Here is a 12,370-nt window from a genome sequence, read left to right as displayed (position 1 = left end):
TAATCCGGTTACCTCAAGGACCACTTGCCTTTCTTCTGTTTTTACCACGGAAGGTTCCTGGAGAGTTTCCTGGATCAGGCTTCTATTATTCCCTCCTAGCTTGGTACTTGCTAACTTGGAGAGGGCGTCTGCTCTGCTATTGAGATCCCGAGTTATGTGTTTGACCTCGGTTTCTGCAAAGCGCCCGAGGTACTCCAAAATTTTTTCCAAGTATCTCTTCATATTTGGGTCTTTTGCCTGATACTCTCCGTTTATCTGGGAGGTCACTACTTGGGAATCGCTATATATCATCACTTTTGTTGCACCGATTTCTTCTGCCAACTTTAATCCAGCAATTAGGGCTTCATATTCTGCCTGATTATTTGAAGCTGGGAATTCAAATTTGAGGGAAACCTCTATTTGGGTTCCCCTTCCGTCCACTAATATTATGCCTGCACTGCTTCCTGTCTTATTTGAGGATCCATCTACATAGAGTTCCCATGAAGTTGGCTTTTCCTCTTGCTCTCCTGCACATTCTGCTAGGAAGTCGGTAAGGCATTGGGCTTTAATTGCCGTCCGAGTTTCATACCTTAAGTCGAACTTGGAGAGCTCTATTGCCCATTGAACCATTCTCCCTACAATATCCGTCTTTTGGAGGATTTGCTTCATGGGTTGGTTCGTGCGGACTCTTATTGTATGAGCTTGAAAGTAAGGCCGTAGCCTTCGTGAGGCTACCACTAAGGAGTAGGCAAACTTCTCTAGTTTGTGGTACCTTAGCTCGGGTTCTTGTAGAACTTTACTGATGAAATACACCGGATGCTGACCGACCTCGTCTTCTCTTATCAGGGCTGACGCGACCGCCTTGTCCGCTACAGATAAGTATAGGACGAGGTCTTCTCTCCTTTTCCCCTCAGGTTCAGGCTTTCATTGTAGCACTTTCTTGCCAACTTCTAATCTCCCCTCACCGTTGCTATTCCTACTGGGGTCGGGAATTTCATGCAAAGGTGCGGAGTTGACACCACCGCTCCGAGTCGATTAAGGGTAGCTCTGCCGATCAAAGCATTATATGCTGACCCTACATCGATGACTATGAAGTCTATACTCAGAGTTTTGGATTTTTTCCCTTTTCCAAAGGTACTGTGTAGGGGTAGAAATCCTAGCGGTCTTATTGGTGTGTCGCCTAGTCCGTACAAAGTGTCGGGGTAGGCTCTTAATTCTTTCTCCTCCAACCCTAGTTTGTCAAAAGCGGGCTTGAAAAGGATGTCCGCTGAGCTCCTTTGATCTACTAGGGTTCTGTGGAGATGGGCATTGGCTAGGGTCATAGTAATTACCACTGGGTCATCATGCCCAGGGATTATTCCTTGCCCATCTTCTCTTGTGAATGAAATGGTGGGGAGGTCGGAAGACTCTCCTCCGACCTGGTAGACCCGCTTGAGATGTCTTTTGCGAGAGGACTTGGTGAGTCCCCCTCCCGCGAATCCTCCTGAGATCATATGGATATGTCTCTCTGGAGTCTGCGGTGGTGGGTCTCTTTTATCCATATCGTCTCGCTTTCTCTTCCCATGACCGTCCGACCTTTCTATGAGATATCTGTCGAGCCGGCCTTCTCTAGCCAGCTTTTCTATCACATTTTTAAGGTCGTAACAGTCATTTGTCGAGTGACCATATATTTTATGGTACTCACAGTAGTTGCTGCGACTCCCCCCTTTTTTATTTTTAATGGGCCTGGGAGGTGGCAGCTTTTCAGTATTGCAAATCTCTCTGTATACATCCACTATGGAAACCTTTAGAGGAGTATAAGAGTGATATTTCCTTGGTTTATCAAGACCAAGTTCTTCCTTCTTCTTGGGTTCCCTCTCCCTCTCTTTTGCTGAGGGGAAATGCCCAAGTCGCCAACTCGAATCTCTCAGTCTAGCATTTTCTTCCATGTTGATATATTTTTCAGCTCTTTCCTGTACATCACTTAAGGAGCTGGGGTGTCTTTTAGATATGGACTGTGAGAAGGGACCTTCCCTAAACCCATTGACTAACCCCATTATGACTGCCTCGGTGGGCAGGTCTTGGATTTCTAAACATGCTTTGTTGAACCTTTCCATATAGGCTCGTAAGGATTCTCCGACCTCCTGCTTTATCCCCAGGAGGCTTGGTGCATGTTTTACTTTGTCCTTCTGGATAGAGAACCTCATCTAAAACTTCCTTGAGAGGTCTTCAAAACTGGTGACAGACCTCGGAGGGAGGCTGTCGAACCACTTCATCGCCGCTTTCGACAAGGTTGTCGGGAAAGCTTTGCATTGCGTAGCGTCAGAAGCATCAGCCAGATACATTCGACTTTTGAAATTGCTTAAGTGATGCTTTAGATCCGTGGTTCCGTCATAGAGGTCCATATCAGGGCTTTTAAAGTTCCTCGGAACCTTTGCCCTCATTATGTCCTCGCTGAAGGGATCCTCCCCTCCTAGGGGCGACTCTTCTCGCTCGTCGCGGGAGTTCCGACCTTTGAGGGAGGATTCCAACTTCAAGAGTTTTCTTTCTAACTCCTTTCGTCGTTCCATCTCCTCCTTTAGGTTCTTTTCCGTCTCCCTTTGTCGCTCCCGCTCCTGTTCCAATTGTTTCAGGCGGCTTTGGTGGACGTGGACTAGTTCCATAAGTTCAGTTGCATGGGACTGTCCGTCCTTCTCCGATTCGTGCCCTTCTGAGGAGTTCACCTTCGGATTTTTGACTCCGGAGGTACCTTCTCTATGCTGATCGTTGGTTCCCTGGTGGAGGGTCAGGTCTGCGTCATTGTTTCCGGTATCCAGATTCTCTTGTTCGGAATTTGATTCCACATGACCCTCTTCGGGGGATCTGTCCGCCATCACTAGTTGATCTCTCGGTTCTCCGGCAACGGCGCCAATGTTACGATGGGTAACCGGAGATTATTGGGCTGGACTCACTGGGTTGGCCCAATCGTCTGAGGAAGGAAGCCTTTGAGCGGGTCTGCGCCTTGAGGGCCTCCGTCCGACTTGTGAGTATGAACGAATGGGGGGTGGTACCTGCAAAGACACTCTGATGCCTAAGTCAGCAAGGGTGTGAGCAGGTCTAAAGAGTATTGGGACTTAGAGATACCTGAGAGGTGTCAGTGTATTTATAGTGGTGAACCAATAACCACCGTTGAAGTAGTGCCACTTTTTTAGGGTGATAACCGTCCCTTTATCTTAGGGAGGTTGAGATATGGCTCCTGGAAGTGGTTAGAGAGATTCTAGGGGCAGTTACTCATTTAAACGAGTGATTATCTGCCAGCTAAACCTCGTCCCCGACTTCTTTAGGATAAGTCGTAATAAGAACCGACTTCCCAGGAGGAAGGTCGGTGCTAGGTGAGGCTCAACCCTTCGGATTGGGCCTTTTATTTGTACCTAGGCCTTATCGTTGGGTCAGGGTATGAACACATAGTATTAATTTTAGAAACAATCTCGCTAGATAACAAATTAAGAAACATGGGTCATTTATTTTTTTCACGAAAAAAAATCAAAATATAAAAAAAAATTCAATATCCCACATAAAACAAATTACCTATTTACTTAAAAAAATCCAATACCATATAAAAAAACATCTATTAATAAAAAAAACCATCTAAAAAACAGTTAAAAACAAAACAAAACATAAGCACACCCCCAAAAGAAACATCCCAAAACTTAAGAAAGAAATATCCAATAATCTACATAAAAAATCATAAAAAAAAAATTTAAAACCACATAAAAAAATCCGAAAAAATAGTTAAAGAAAAAAAACAAAAAAAGAAACGCGTTGCGACAAGCATTGCGGTGATCGGCGACGCTACGAATCATCAGGATGCGCGACGCGAAGGAGGGAGCCACAGTATGTTGGGACGGAGGGAGTTGTGGCGGTAACGACACTGTGAATCAGCAGGGATGCGTGACATGAAGAAGGAGCTGTGGTGATCGGCCGAGCGGCGCGTTGCGAGGGAGGGAGCTGTAGTATGTCGGGACAGAGAGAGCTGCAGCATTTGACTGAAATATACAATGCGAGGAGGGAGCCACAATGGTTAAAGGTGCTGTGCGTCACGAGTGGGGGAGCTACGATGGCAGGAGGTTGCGTGTTACAATGGAGGGAAGACGACAGTCGATGGTGCTGTGAATCACGATGGAGGGTGTTGGGGTGGGAGAGAAAGAGAAAGATAACACTAATGAAAGTGGGAGAAGAAGGAGAGATGTGTGATAATTTTTTGAAAAATATTTTTTTTGTGTTATTGGACTTTTTTTTGTGACCCAATATAATTGACAGAAATGGACTGATATTCTAGTTGTTTCGTAAACTTTCTATTTTAGTCATTGGACTTCTTCTTATGTTCCAAGAAATTACTTTAAAACTTTTTTTTTGTGGTAAAAGAAATTACTTTCAAACTTTGTTGTATCAACCGGATACTCAAGTAAATATACATTTTTTGTTTCTATATATTAGTGGGCTATTCAGTTAACTACCATATAATGCAAAAAAAAAAATGAAAAAAAAAATAGAGATTAAAAAAATAAATTCTCTAGAGTGTAGGTAGGGCCATTGAATTTCATTGCAATAGCAAGTATTGTCCATGGAGGTCCGTGGTTGTTTAGGTGACACATGAATGAACAAGATCATGAGCTTCAACAATATTCTTAGAACCACACCTCTCTCTCTTTCTTCTTCCAACACCAAACCGATTATCTCCCACCTCCTTCAACCCCTTCATTCTCCTCCCACCTCTCTCTTCAGACTTCTCCCATCCAAAACCGTTACTCCTGCCTTTTCAATTCACCAGCAACAGAGGCGCCGTTTGCGTGCTGGGGTTGTTGCCATGGCTTCACATGCGCCTGGGTCGGTCCAGAAATCGGAAGAAGAGTGGCGCGCCATTCTCTCCCCTGAACAGTTTCGGATCCTCAGGCAAAAGGGCACCGAGTATGACATTCTTTCTCTCTACCCACTTCGCTGTGTTTGATGTTTTGTCTGTATGAAAATTTGTGTTAAAAAGCTTAGTTCATGTGAGCATTTTTACCTGAGTTGGTAGATATAAAAGTTTCAAATTTAATGGACAGTTTTGGAGTAGTAATGATGATTTTTTTTTTTTGGCGACTTGAGTAGTAACGATGAATATTTTTCATTTTGAGCTGTGAAGATACTCAAAATAGGAATCAAGAAAAAAAAAAATTTTTTTCTCAATGTTATGACCCGTGTACTACGGTAAACACAATTGAGTAAAATAATCTTTTATCTTCAGAACTTGATACCTGATTTTCAGTTAGTTCTGTGTTTTATGTATGGAGGATGTAAGTGTGCCTTAACTGATGGCGACAAAGAAGTCTGTTCTTGTTGTTTCACGATTTAACCTGAAATTTAGACTAAATGCTTTTACTTGAGTTAGTAACAGGAGGTGTATGATAATTGATATCTAACCATGCCAACTGGTGTTGATTTCTTTGCATAAATTCATCAAAATTGTTGTCAATTTTATCTTTTCTTCCTTTATCCAGCAATGGATTTTTTTTCTTTATTTTTTTAAATAAAAATTAACAGTCACCTATTAACTCTCTTACTTATTGCTTCATTGCATATACAGAGCATTACAACCTTTATTATCAGTATGAAAAACTTGAATCATCTTAAAGAAGCAGCTCATGAAGAAGATGAGGATTACTTGGGTATTATTGCCTAATTAAGGGATACATTGAAATTAAACTATTCTCAAGACAAAAGTATGCTGATTAGGTTGTTTGATCACAGCAGCTAGTCGAAGTATTCCTTAATATGTTAATGATCATCCTAAAAGACGTAGTGTGTCCTATACAAATATTTATGAATTCTGATAACAGATACTGAGAAAAACAGATGGTAAGGAAATGATTCATAGAAGGTTCAGTTCATAATAAACCTGAATGAACAATTAATTATGATATCTTAGAATACTCAAGATGGGGATTTGCTTTCGTGCTGAAAAGAAAATATTGTTTGCATTTTCCAGGTATCCTGGAACAGGAGAATATGACAAGTTCTTTGGCGAGGGAGTGTACAACTGCGCAGGTTGCGGGACTCCTCTCTACAAATCCACTACAAAATTCAATTCTGGTTGCGGTTGGCCAGCTTTCTTTGAGGGCCTTCCTGGAGCCATAAACCGCACTGTGAGTTTACTTTGTTCTTATGTTGACTTGTCTGCACCACTTTGTACTAGATGTTACTATTAAAACTCCATCGGCAATGTGAGTTACAATCACAAGTTGATAAAAATGTATTGTGTCACCAGCCGGACCCTGATGGAAGGAGGATTGAAATAACATGCGCTGCTTGTGGAGGGCATCTTGGTCACGTCTTTAAAGGCGAAGGATTTCCAACACCCACCGATGAACGCCATTGTGTCAACAGCATTTCACTGAAGTTTGTGCCTGCTAATTCTTAGTCTTTGTAATGAACTCTACTATGTGGAATTATGGATATGCTGGAATAATTATGTCACTGAAATGAAGACGGATAATGGAGTGGTAACCTGTGTTTCCCATGCTGTAATGGTACTGGATTCTTGTATTGCTATTATGTGATTGTAGTATGGATCCTGAGTTTATGTTCAATATAAGAAAGTTCTGATGCTAAGACTAAGAATGTTGTAATATTGTGCTGTATGAATTGTGTGTATGGAATTGCTAACCATCAGTGACAAATGAAGGAACATGCATAAAGGCATGAAGCATTAAAGCACATTCAAGGGGAAGGTAATGCATCTCGTTAGTCTTCTAGCAAAAAGAAAGACAAAATACCAATTACATCCTATCTTTCATTGTTCTGGTAATTTTGATGATTTTAATGCACTGGCAGTGTAAAGCCTTTTACACACAGTCGTACAATCACACCCGTATTTTTAGATGACTATTCACGTGGATAATGTAAAAGGTAATTATTTTATATGAGACAAAATGTTATTGTGCTCCAAAAATTATAAAGATTATTAAAATTACTTTTTTAACAAATAGGAACATTTGCCACGTGGAGGCTGGAGATTGAGTATGTGGGCTGAGAAAAATCTGAGCATTTATTGTGAACCACGAATGGGACGGCAGTTGAATATTAGTTGTGGTGGTCATCTGTTGCGCTGCACACACACGCATTATCACTCGCACTTTAATCCAAAATCCAAATTACTTTCCCCTTTCTTACGTGTACGTGCTCACTTATCCACCTCTATTTTTTTTTTTTAATTTCATTTTATGTTGTTTTCCTCTCAACTTCTATCTGGGTGTCTGTGACCAGAATATCAAACAAATAATGCAAATGCGCTTCTCCAAGTTGTGTTCTTTTGCTTCTTCGTAACCAACTACCGCTATGTTGGAATCTCTAGCTTATTGCCAAAGCTTTAAGGTAACGTTCTTACATTTCTTCACTTGGATTGTGATTTTTGGAATCAAGAAAAGAAATGGCAATTCAACATGTTTAAACTTGCATCGAGGGAATCACTATATAGTGTTTCTTCAATTGCTCTGTTGATTTCACTGTTTTACTCGAAAAACAAACTATACATTATGCTAAGCTGGAAGTGTCATGTTATTGTATAATCTGATTTAAAGAGTTTTCTTGCAGGGATATGACCTTACTAAGCAGAAGAGTCCAGGATGTTCTCATGTTCTTTCACGCATATGTAGAAGTTCTGTGTTCATGTTTTATTCAGTCAGCAAGCAAGTCACGCCGCAACCACGCTGTGCTAGTCATGGGATAGTTAACAGGAGTTCTTTCTCAGAAGGTTTCTTTAACAGCAAGCCTCTCTCTGTACCATTGTTTTCCGGAAGTAAGGGATTCTATTCATTTAAGTATAGTCCATCGCGTTGGCAAAGACTGCAGACAAATGTAGCATATGATGTTGCTGGTGCTGTTGAAGTCATCAACGATTTAGGATTGGATACTCTTACTTTCTTGGCTGTGACTGTCTTAATTGTACCCACACTCAAATCAGTTAAAACCAGTCCTGTAAGAAATACTTGATATTTTATCTTTTCGGTAATATATTGTGCTCTTCAAAATTATGATTAACTTCATACCTCAATAAGCAAAATCATTATCACATAACCCTCCTCTGTGTTGGTTATCAGATGACATTCTGTTCATGTATCAATATGATTCTCATCAGCTATCAGTATCATATTATGTCAATTATCATTTGAAGTGAGCTTTAATGTAGTATGAAGTTGTGATTATCATTCTATGCCTTGAAATTTTCTAATTTGTAGAATAGTTAAATTTGAAACTGATGGATGTAATGCAGACACTTGTTTAGATTTATTTTGAATAAGGAAAATAAGTTATATCTAAAGCTATTTAAAATTTTTAAAGATGCTTGTATAAATTCACATGCATATAAGTGTGGAATTATTTTTATCCATTTGACTGTCCTGTATTCATAATTGAAAGAAATTCAATGATTCTCATTTGCAGATACTTGGTTTCTTCTTTGCTGGGGTGGTACTCAATCAGTTTGGTTTAATTAGAAACCTTACAGATGTTAAAATTTTGTCTGAATGGGGGATTCTTTTCTTGGTAAGATAAATCTCAGCAAAGGTGCCGTTCCTGCTACTCTTTTTGTTGTCGTCGCTATTGCTATCATTTTGCAATTCTTTTGAACTCTGAAATATGCACTATAATTTAGCATGTTATCAGTCTGACATATGCTAGTTTTGTTTCAGCTATTTGAGATGGGTTTAGAGCTTTCACTTGCACGTCTTAAAGCTCTTGCAAAATATGCCTTTGGGATGGGATTGGCTCAGGTATAATGTCTATGATCCAAATGGGAATCAAAAGAAAATATCTTAATCTTTATTTTTAAAATTATAACTGAAACAAGCATGATGCCTTTTGCTATTTATTTATTTGTTTACTTATGCATTATTTACAATTGCTTGTAAAGAAAGTGTTATTTTTTCTTTAACATTTATGAAATTATGTTTTGGCCTTCTTTTACTTATTCTAATTATTTATACACTTTTGAAGGTTGTACTATGTACTTTAGCATTTACTGCTTTTGAACTTCCACCAAATGGGGCTGTTGGAACGAAAATTTTGGAATTCCTTTTCCACTCAAGGCCTGATCTAGTGAGAATTCTGTCTATAACTATTTATCTTTTTCTGCTTATTTACTTCAGTTATCATAATTTTGTAAATAATGCAATTGTGGGCGTCAATTTTACCTTATCCTTTATTCTAAGTTATAGTTTTGGCACAATGTTAAGTGAATATGTGCTTTGTCCATTCATCAATCCTCAAGGATGCATATTATGGGAGAGATTCAGTTTAAAAACCATTTTATGAACCTATACCTGACTGCTTAAGCATTAGGATTTTTTTTGTTAGCAAAGAATAATGTAGAATTGAGTTACTAGAGTAGCCTGTCATTTTATTTTATTAATTTATTGTGGAGATCATATCCATAGGTGAACATCAGAAGCATTGATGAAGCTGTAGTGATTGGTGCTGCTCTTTCTTTATCATCATCTGCTTTTGTTCTTCAGGTATTTGTGATTTTGATTAATTTCACCACATTGTTTTGACAAAATGTGTGTTGTTTGTAACTCTCATTATGGATAATGTAGCTTATCAAACATATATATGTGTTTATGTAGCTCCTTGCTGAGAAAGGTGAGCTTCCCACAAGATTTGGTTCGGCAACTCTGGGAATACTTCTTTTGCAGGTTCTTGTCTTTACACTTTGTTTGACTTGCACTGTCTTCATCTTCCAAATATGAAGTTATTGATATCCAAAAATAATGTGGTCATTAGAAATATTTGATGTATATTAGCTATCCTGTTATATCTGCTGATAGACCATAGAAGATCGACAAGAATGTATCAGTAAAGAAAAGTTCTGATGTAACTAACCTTGTCTTCTTTTCTGCTTGATATCTCCAGGACTTAGCTGTTGTTCCTCTTTTAGTCATTCTTCCAATACTAGAGACCCAGGTGAGGTGTACACTGTAAACAAAATCTATCTGTTATGCATTGATTCGGTTGTTCATACTATTCTTTCTTTTTTTTTTTTATTATTCAAGAATATGTCTGAGGAAAGTCTTTGGCCCATGCTTGCTCAAGAAAGTTTAAAGGCATTAGGTGGATTGGGTCTGCTTTCTCTTGGGGCAAAGTACATTCTCAGAAGAGTTTTCGAGGTCTGTATGGAAGATATACTTAAGGCATCTTATCCAAAATAAAAATTGTGCCCATACTATTTTTTTTATGTGTTCTTATCCTAAACTGTTGGTTAATTCAGGTTGTTGCCGATTCAAGGAGCTCAGAGGCTTTTGTTGCTCTTTGCTTGCTGACCGTTGCTGGGATTTCACTAGGCACACAGAATTTGGGCTTCAGTGATACGGTCCGCTACTTTACAATTTATAGCATATTAGCATCTTACTTTTCAGTTGATTCACTTCATTGTGTGATAGTGGAGAGCCATTAAATTTTGATATCTGCTTGATAATTGTATGCAATGTCATAATGCAGCTTGGAGCATTTTTGGCTGGAGCAATCTTAGCTGAGACAAATTTCAGAACCCAGATTGAAGCAGATATAAGACCATTTAGAGGCTTGCTTCTTGGGTTATTTTTCGTAACTACGGGAACTTCAATTGACATGCAGGTTCTATAATTATTTGTGCTACACGTGCGATAATTATTTTGTAGTTTAGAAAGGAGTATTTATTACGTGGACTTTTGTATCTAGGCATGCATGAAAGCTTTAGTTATCTGGTTCATCGAACTATATATTATTGTGGATTTTAATAAATTTGTTTCTATAAAACATTCGTGGTTTTTTTTTTTTTTTTTTTTTTTGGTTTAAAAAACTGGTTTATTTAAAATGGTTTTGTTTAGTTTCAGTTCAGTTTGGTTAAACTGAATTTTTTGAACACATCTATTCATTAGACAAAAATTTCATCACCTATGATTTTACATTCTAATGAACCACAACATAATGAAAGTTTGCTCTTGATATACCTGAGTAATTCCCCTAGGGTTTCGCAAAGAGAGGATACACATGCATTATCACACCCACACACCCTAATGTATAATCTTAGTAGTTTAACTGTTTACATACAACTAGATACATGAAATTATAATATATAATTAATTATGGTGTTGTTAGATTTATGAATTTAGGCGCTTATATTCTTTATAACTTTGTATTATTATATGTTCCCCTGTGAAATTACAAATGGAAGTATGTTTTTCCATGTATATTTATCATGATTTTTCTTTTGTTGCAGCTCCTTTTTCGAGAGTGGCCAAATGTACTTTCACTGTTGGCAGGTTTAATTACTATCAAGACATTGATCATAACAGCGATTGGTCCTCGTGTTGGACTTACTTTACAAGAAAGTGTGAGAATAGGGTTGTTGCTCTCCCAAGGAGGCGAATTTGGATTTGTAGTTTTCTCTTTAGCAAATAGGTAACTACTTATTTAACCTATTGCAATGGTTTTATTTGAGTGAGAAAATAAGTTCGTCTTTAATAATAAAATTTATGGCTTCTTGCAAGCAGGCTTGGGGTGCTTCCGCTTGAGCTTAACAAGCTGCTCATAATTGTTGTTGTATTGTCAATGGCATTAACCCCATTTCTGAATGAGGCTGGAAGAAGGGCTGCTAGTTTTATTGAAGAAAAATCTAATACTGAGAATGTATGCCTTTCTCATAAGATTTATAATTTTTGAAGTTATGTGCACATCCACAATATGCATGCATGTAAGGATTGTTAAGTTGTGGATTACAAATGCTTTTAAAATAAAATGTAACATATAAGAATTATAAGATATTGTATTTTCTTTTACTAAAGAAACAAAATTATATATCTTACATAAGAAAATATGTTGAAGAAAATTCACATATTGTCTTAGAAGCCTAATAATGCGGACCAGGTCCTTTTCATAAAAATTTTATGCTCTGATGATTTCATGCATCAACGACATTATAAAAGGACACTATATAAGAAATTTTGAGATATAAATAATAAATTATAACTTTCTTAAAGATATATAAGTGGAAGTTTTATGTCATTTGATTTCATATCAAGTTCTACTGTACACTGGCTGAGTACTAAGTTACTTGCAGAAAGCTTCTGAGAAGGTTAACTACAATGTCAGTGAACCTGTTGTTATCCTTGGATTTGGACAAATGGGTCAGGTAGGTCAATCAATATATTGCAACAACCTGTCATTTATATTAATATTGCTCATATCTAAACTTTCTCCCTTTGCTCCTGATATAAAGGTCCTTGCAAATTTCCTGGGCAGTCCATTTGCTTCAGGAGTAGACAGTGTTTCAGTAGGATGGCCTTATGTGGTTTTTGATCTTAACCCGACAGTAGTAAAGGTCAGTGTATTTTAAGAGCTGTGCATGGCATTGTCTACC

At 38.2% G+C, this 12,370-nt stretch overlaps 2 protein-coding genes across 2 annotated transcripts in view; both read left to right on the top strand.

The window, feature by feature from the left end:
- Nucleotides 4,507-6,642, top strand: LOC107626275 (peptide methionine sulfoxide reductase B5). The gene is made up of 3 exons (XM_016329114.2): nt 4,507-4,905; nt 5,966-6,122; nt 6,245-6,642. Exons 1-3 carry the CDS (start codon nt 4,595-4,597, stop codon nt 6,395-6,397), a joined length of 621 nt encoding a protein of 206 aa, XP_016184600.1. The 5' UTR covers nt 4,507-4,594; the 3' UTR covers nt 6,398-6,642.
- LOC107626274 (K(+) efflux antiporter 3, chloroplastic) overlaps nt 6,811-12,370 on the top strand; it is a 7,871-nt gene continuing 2,311 nt past the window's right edge. Inside the window, exons 1-17 of the mRNA XM_021116568.1 lie at nt 6,811-6,885; nt 6,966-7,151; nt 7,243-7,350; nt 7,570-7,953; nt 8,419-8,520; nt 8,667-8,747; nt 8,971-9,072; nt 9,411-9,488; nt 9,600-9,668; nt 9,886-9,936; nt 10,026-10,139; nt 10,241-10,342; nt 10,471-10,605; nt 11,231-11,412; nt 11,505-11,640; nt 12,071-12,142; nt 12,230-12,331. Of these exons, the coding sequence (XP_020972227.1) occupies nt 7,315-7,350; nt 7,570-7,953; nt 8,419-8,520; nt 8,667-8,747; nt 8,971-9,072; nt 9,411-9,488; nt 9,600-9,668; nt 9,886-9,936; nt 10,026-10,139; nt 10,241-10,342; nt 10,471-10,605; nt 11,231-11,412; nt 11,505-11,640; nt 12,071-12,142; nt 12,230-12,331 (1,746 nt within the window). The 5' untranslated portion in view covers nt 6,811-6,885; nt 6,966-7,151; nt 7,243-7,314. The remainder of the gene's footprint in view (nt 6,886-6,965; nt 7,152-7,242; nt 7,351-7,569; nt 7,954-8,418; nt 8,521-8,666; nt 8,748-8,970; nt 9,073-9,410; nt 9,489-9,599; nt 9,669-9,885; nt 9,937-10,025; nt 10,140-10,240; nt 10,343-10,470; nt 10,606-11,230; nt 11,413-11,504; nt 11,641-12,070; nt 12,143-12,229; nt 12,332-12,370) is intronic.

This window comes from Arachis ipaensis, chromosome B02 (genome assembly GCF_000816755.2).
Source record: "Arachis ipaensis cultivar K30076 chromosome B02, Araip1.1, whole genome shotgun sequence".
NCBI lineage: Eukaryota > Viridiplantae > Streptophyta > Magnoliopsida > Fabales > Fabaceae > Arachis > Arachis ipaensis.
This window is presented reverse-complemented; position numbering and strand designations above follow the sequence as displayed.

Bases quoted from the DNA above. Each gene is read 5' to 3' on its own strand.
- LOC107626275 (XM_016329114.2), top strand. From the start codon at position 4,595: ATGAACAAGATCATGAGCTTCAACAATATTCTTAGAACCACACCTCTC. The intron at 4,906-5,965 runs GTATGACATTCT...TGCATTTTCCAG, and splicing joins CTCAGGCAAAAGGGCACCGA to GTATCCTGGAACAGGAGAAT. The intron at 6,123-6,244 runs GTGAGTTTACTT...TTGTGTCACCAG, and splicing joins CTGGAGCCATAAACCGCACT to CCGGACCCTGATGGAAGGAG.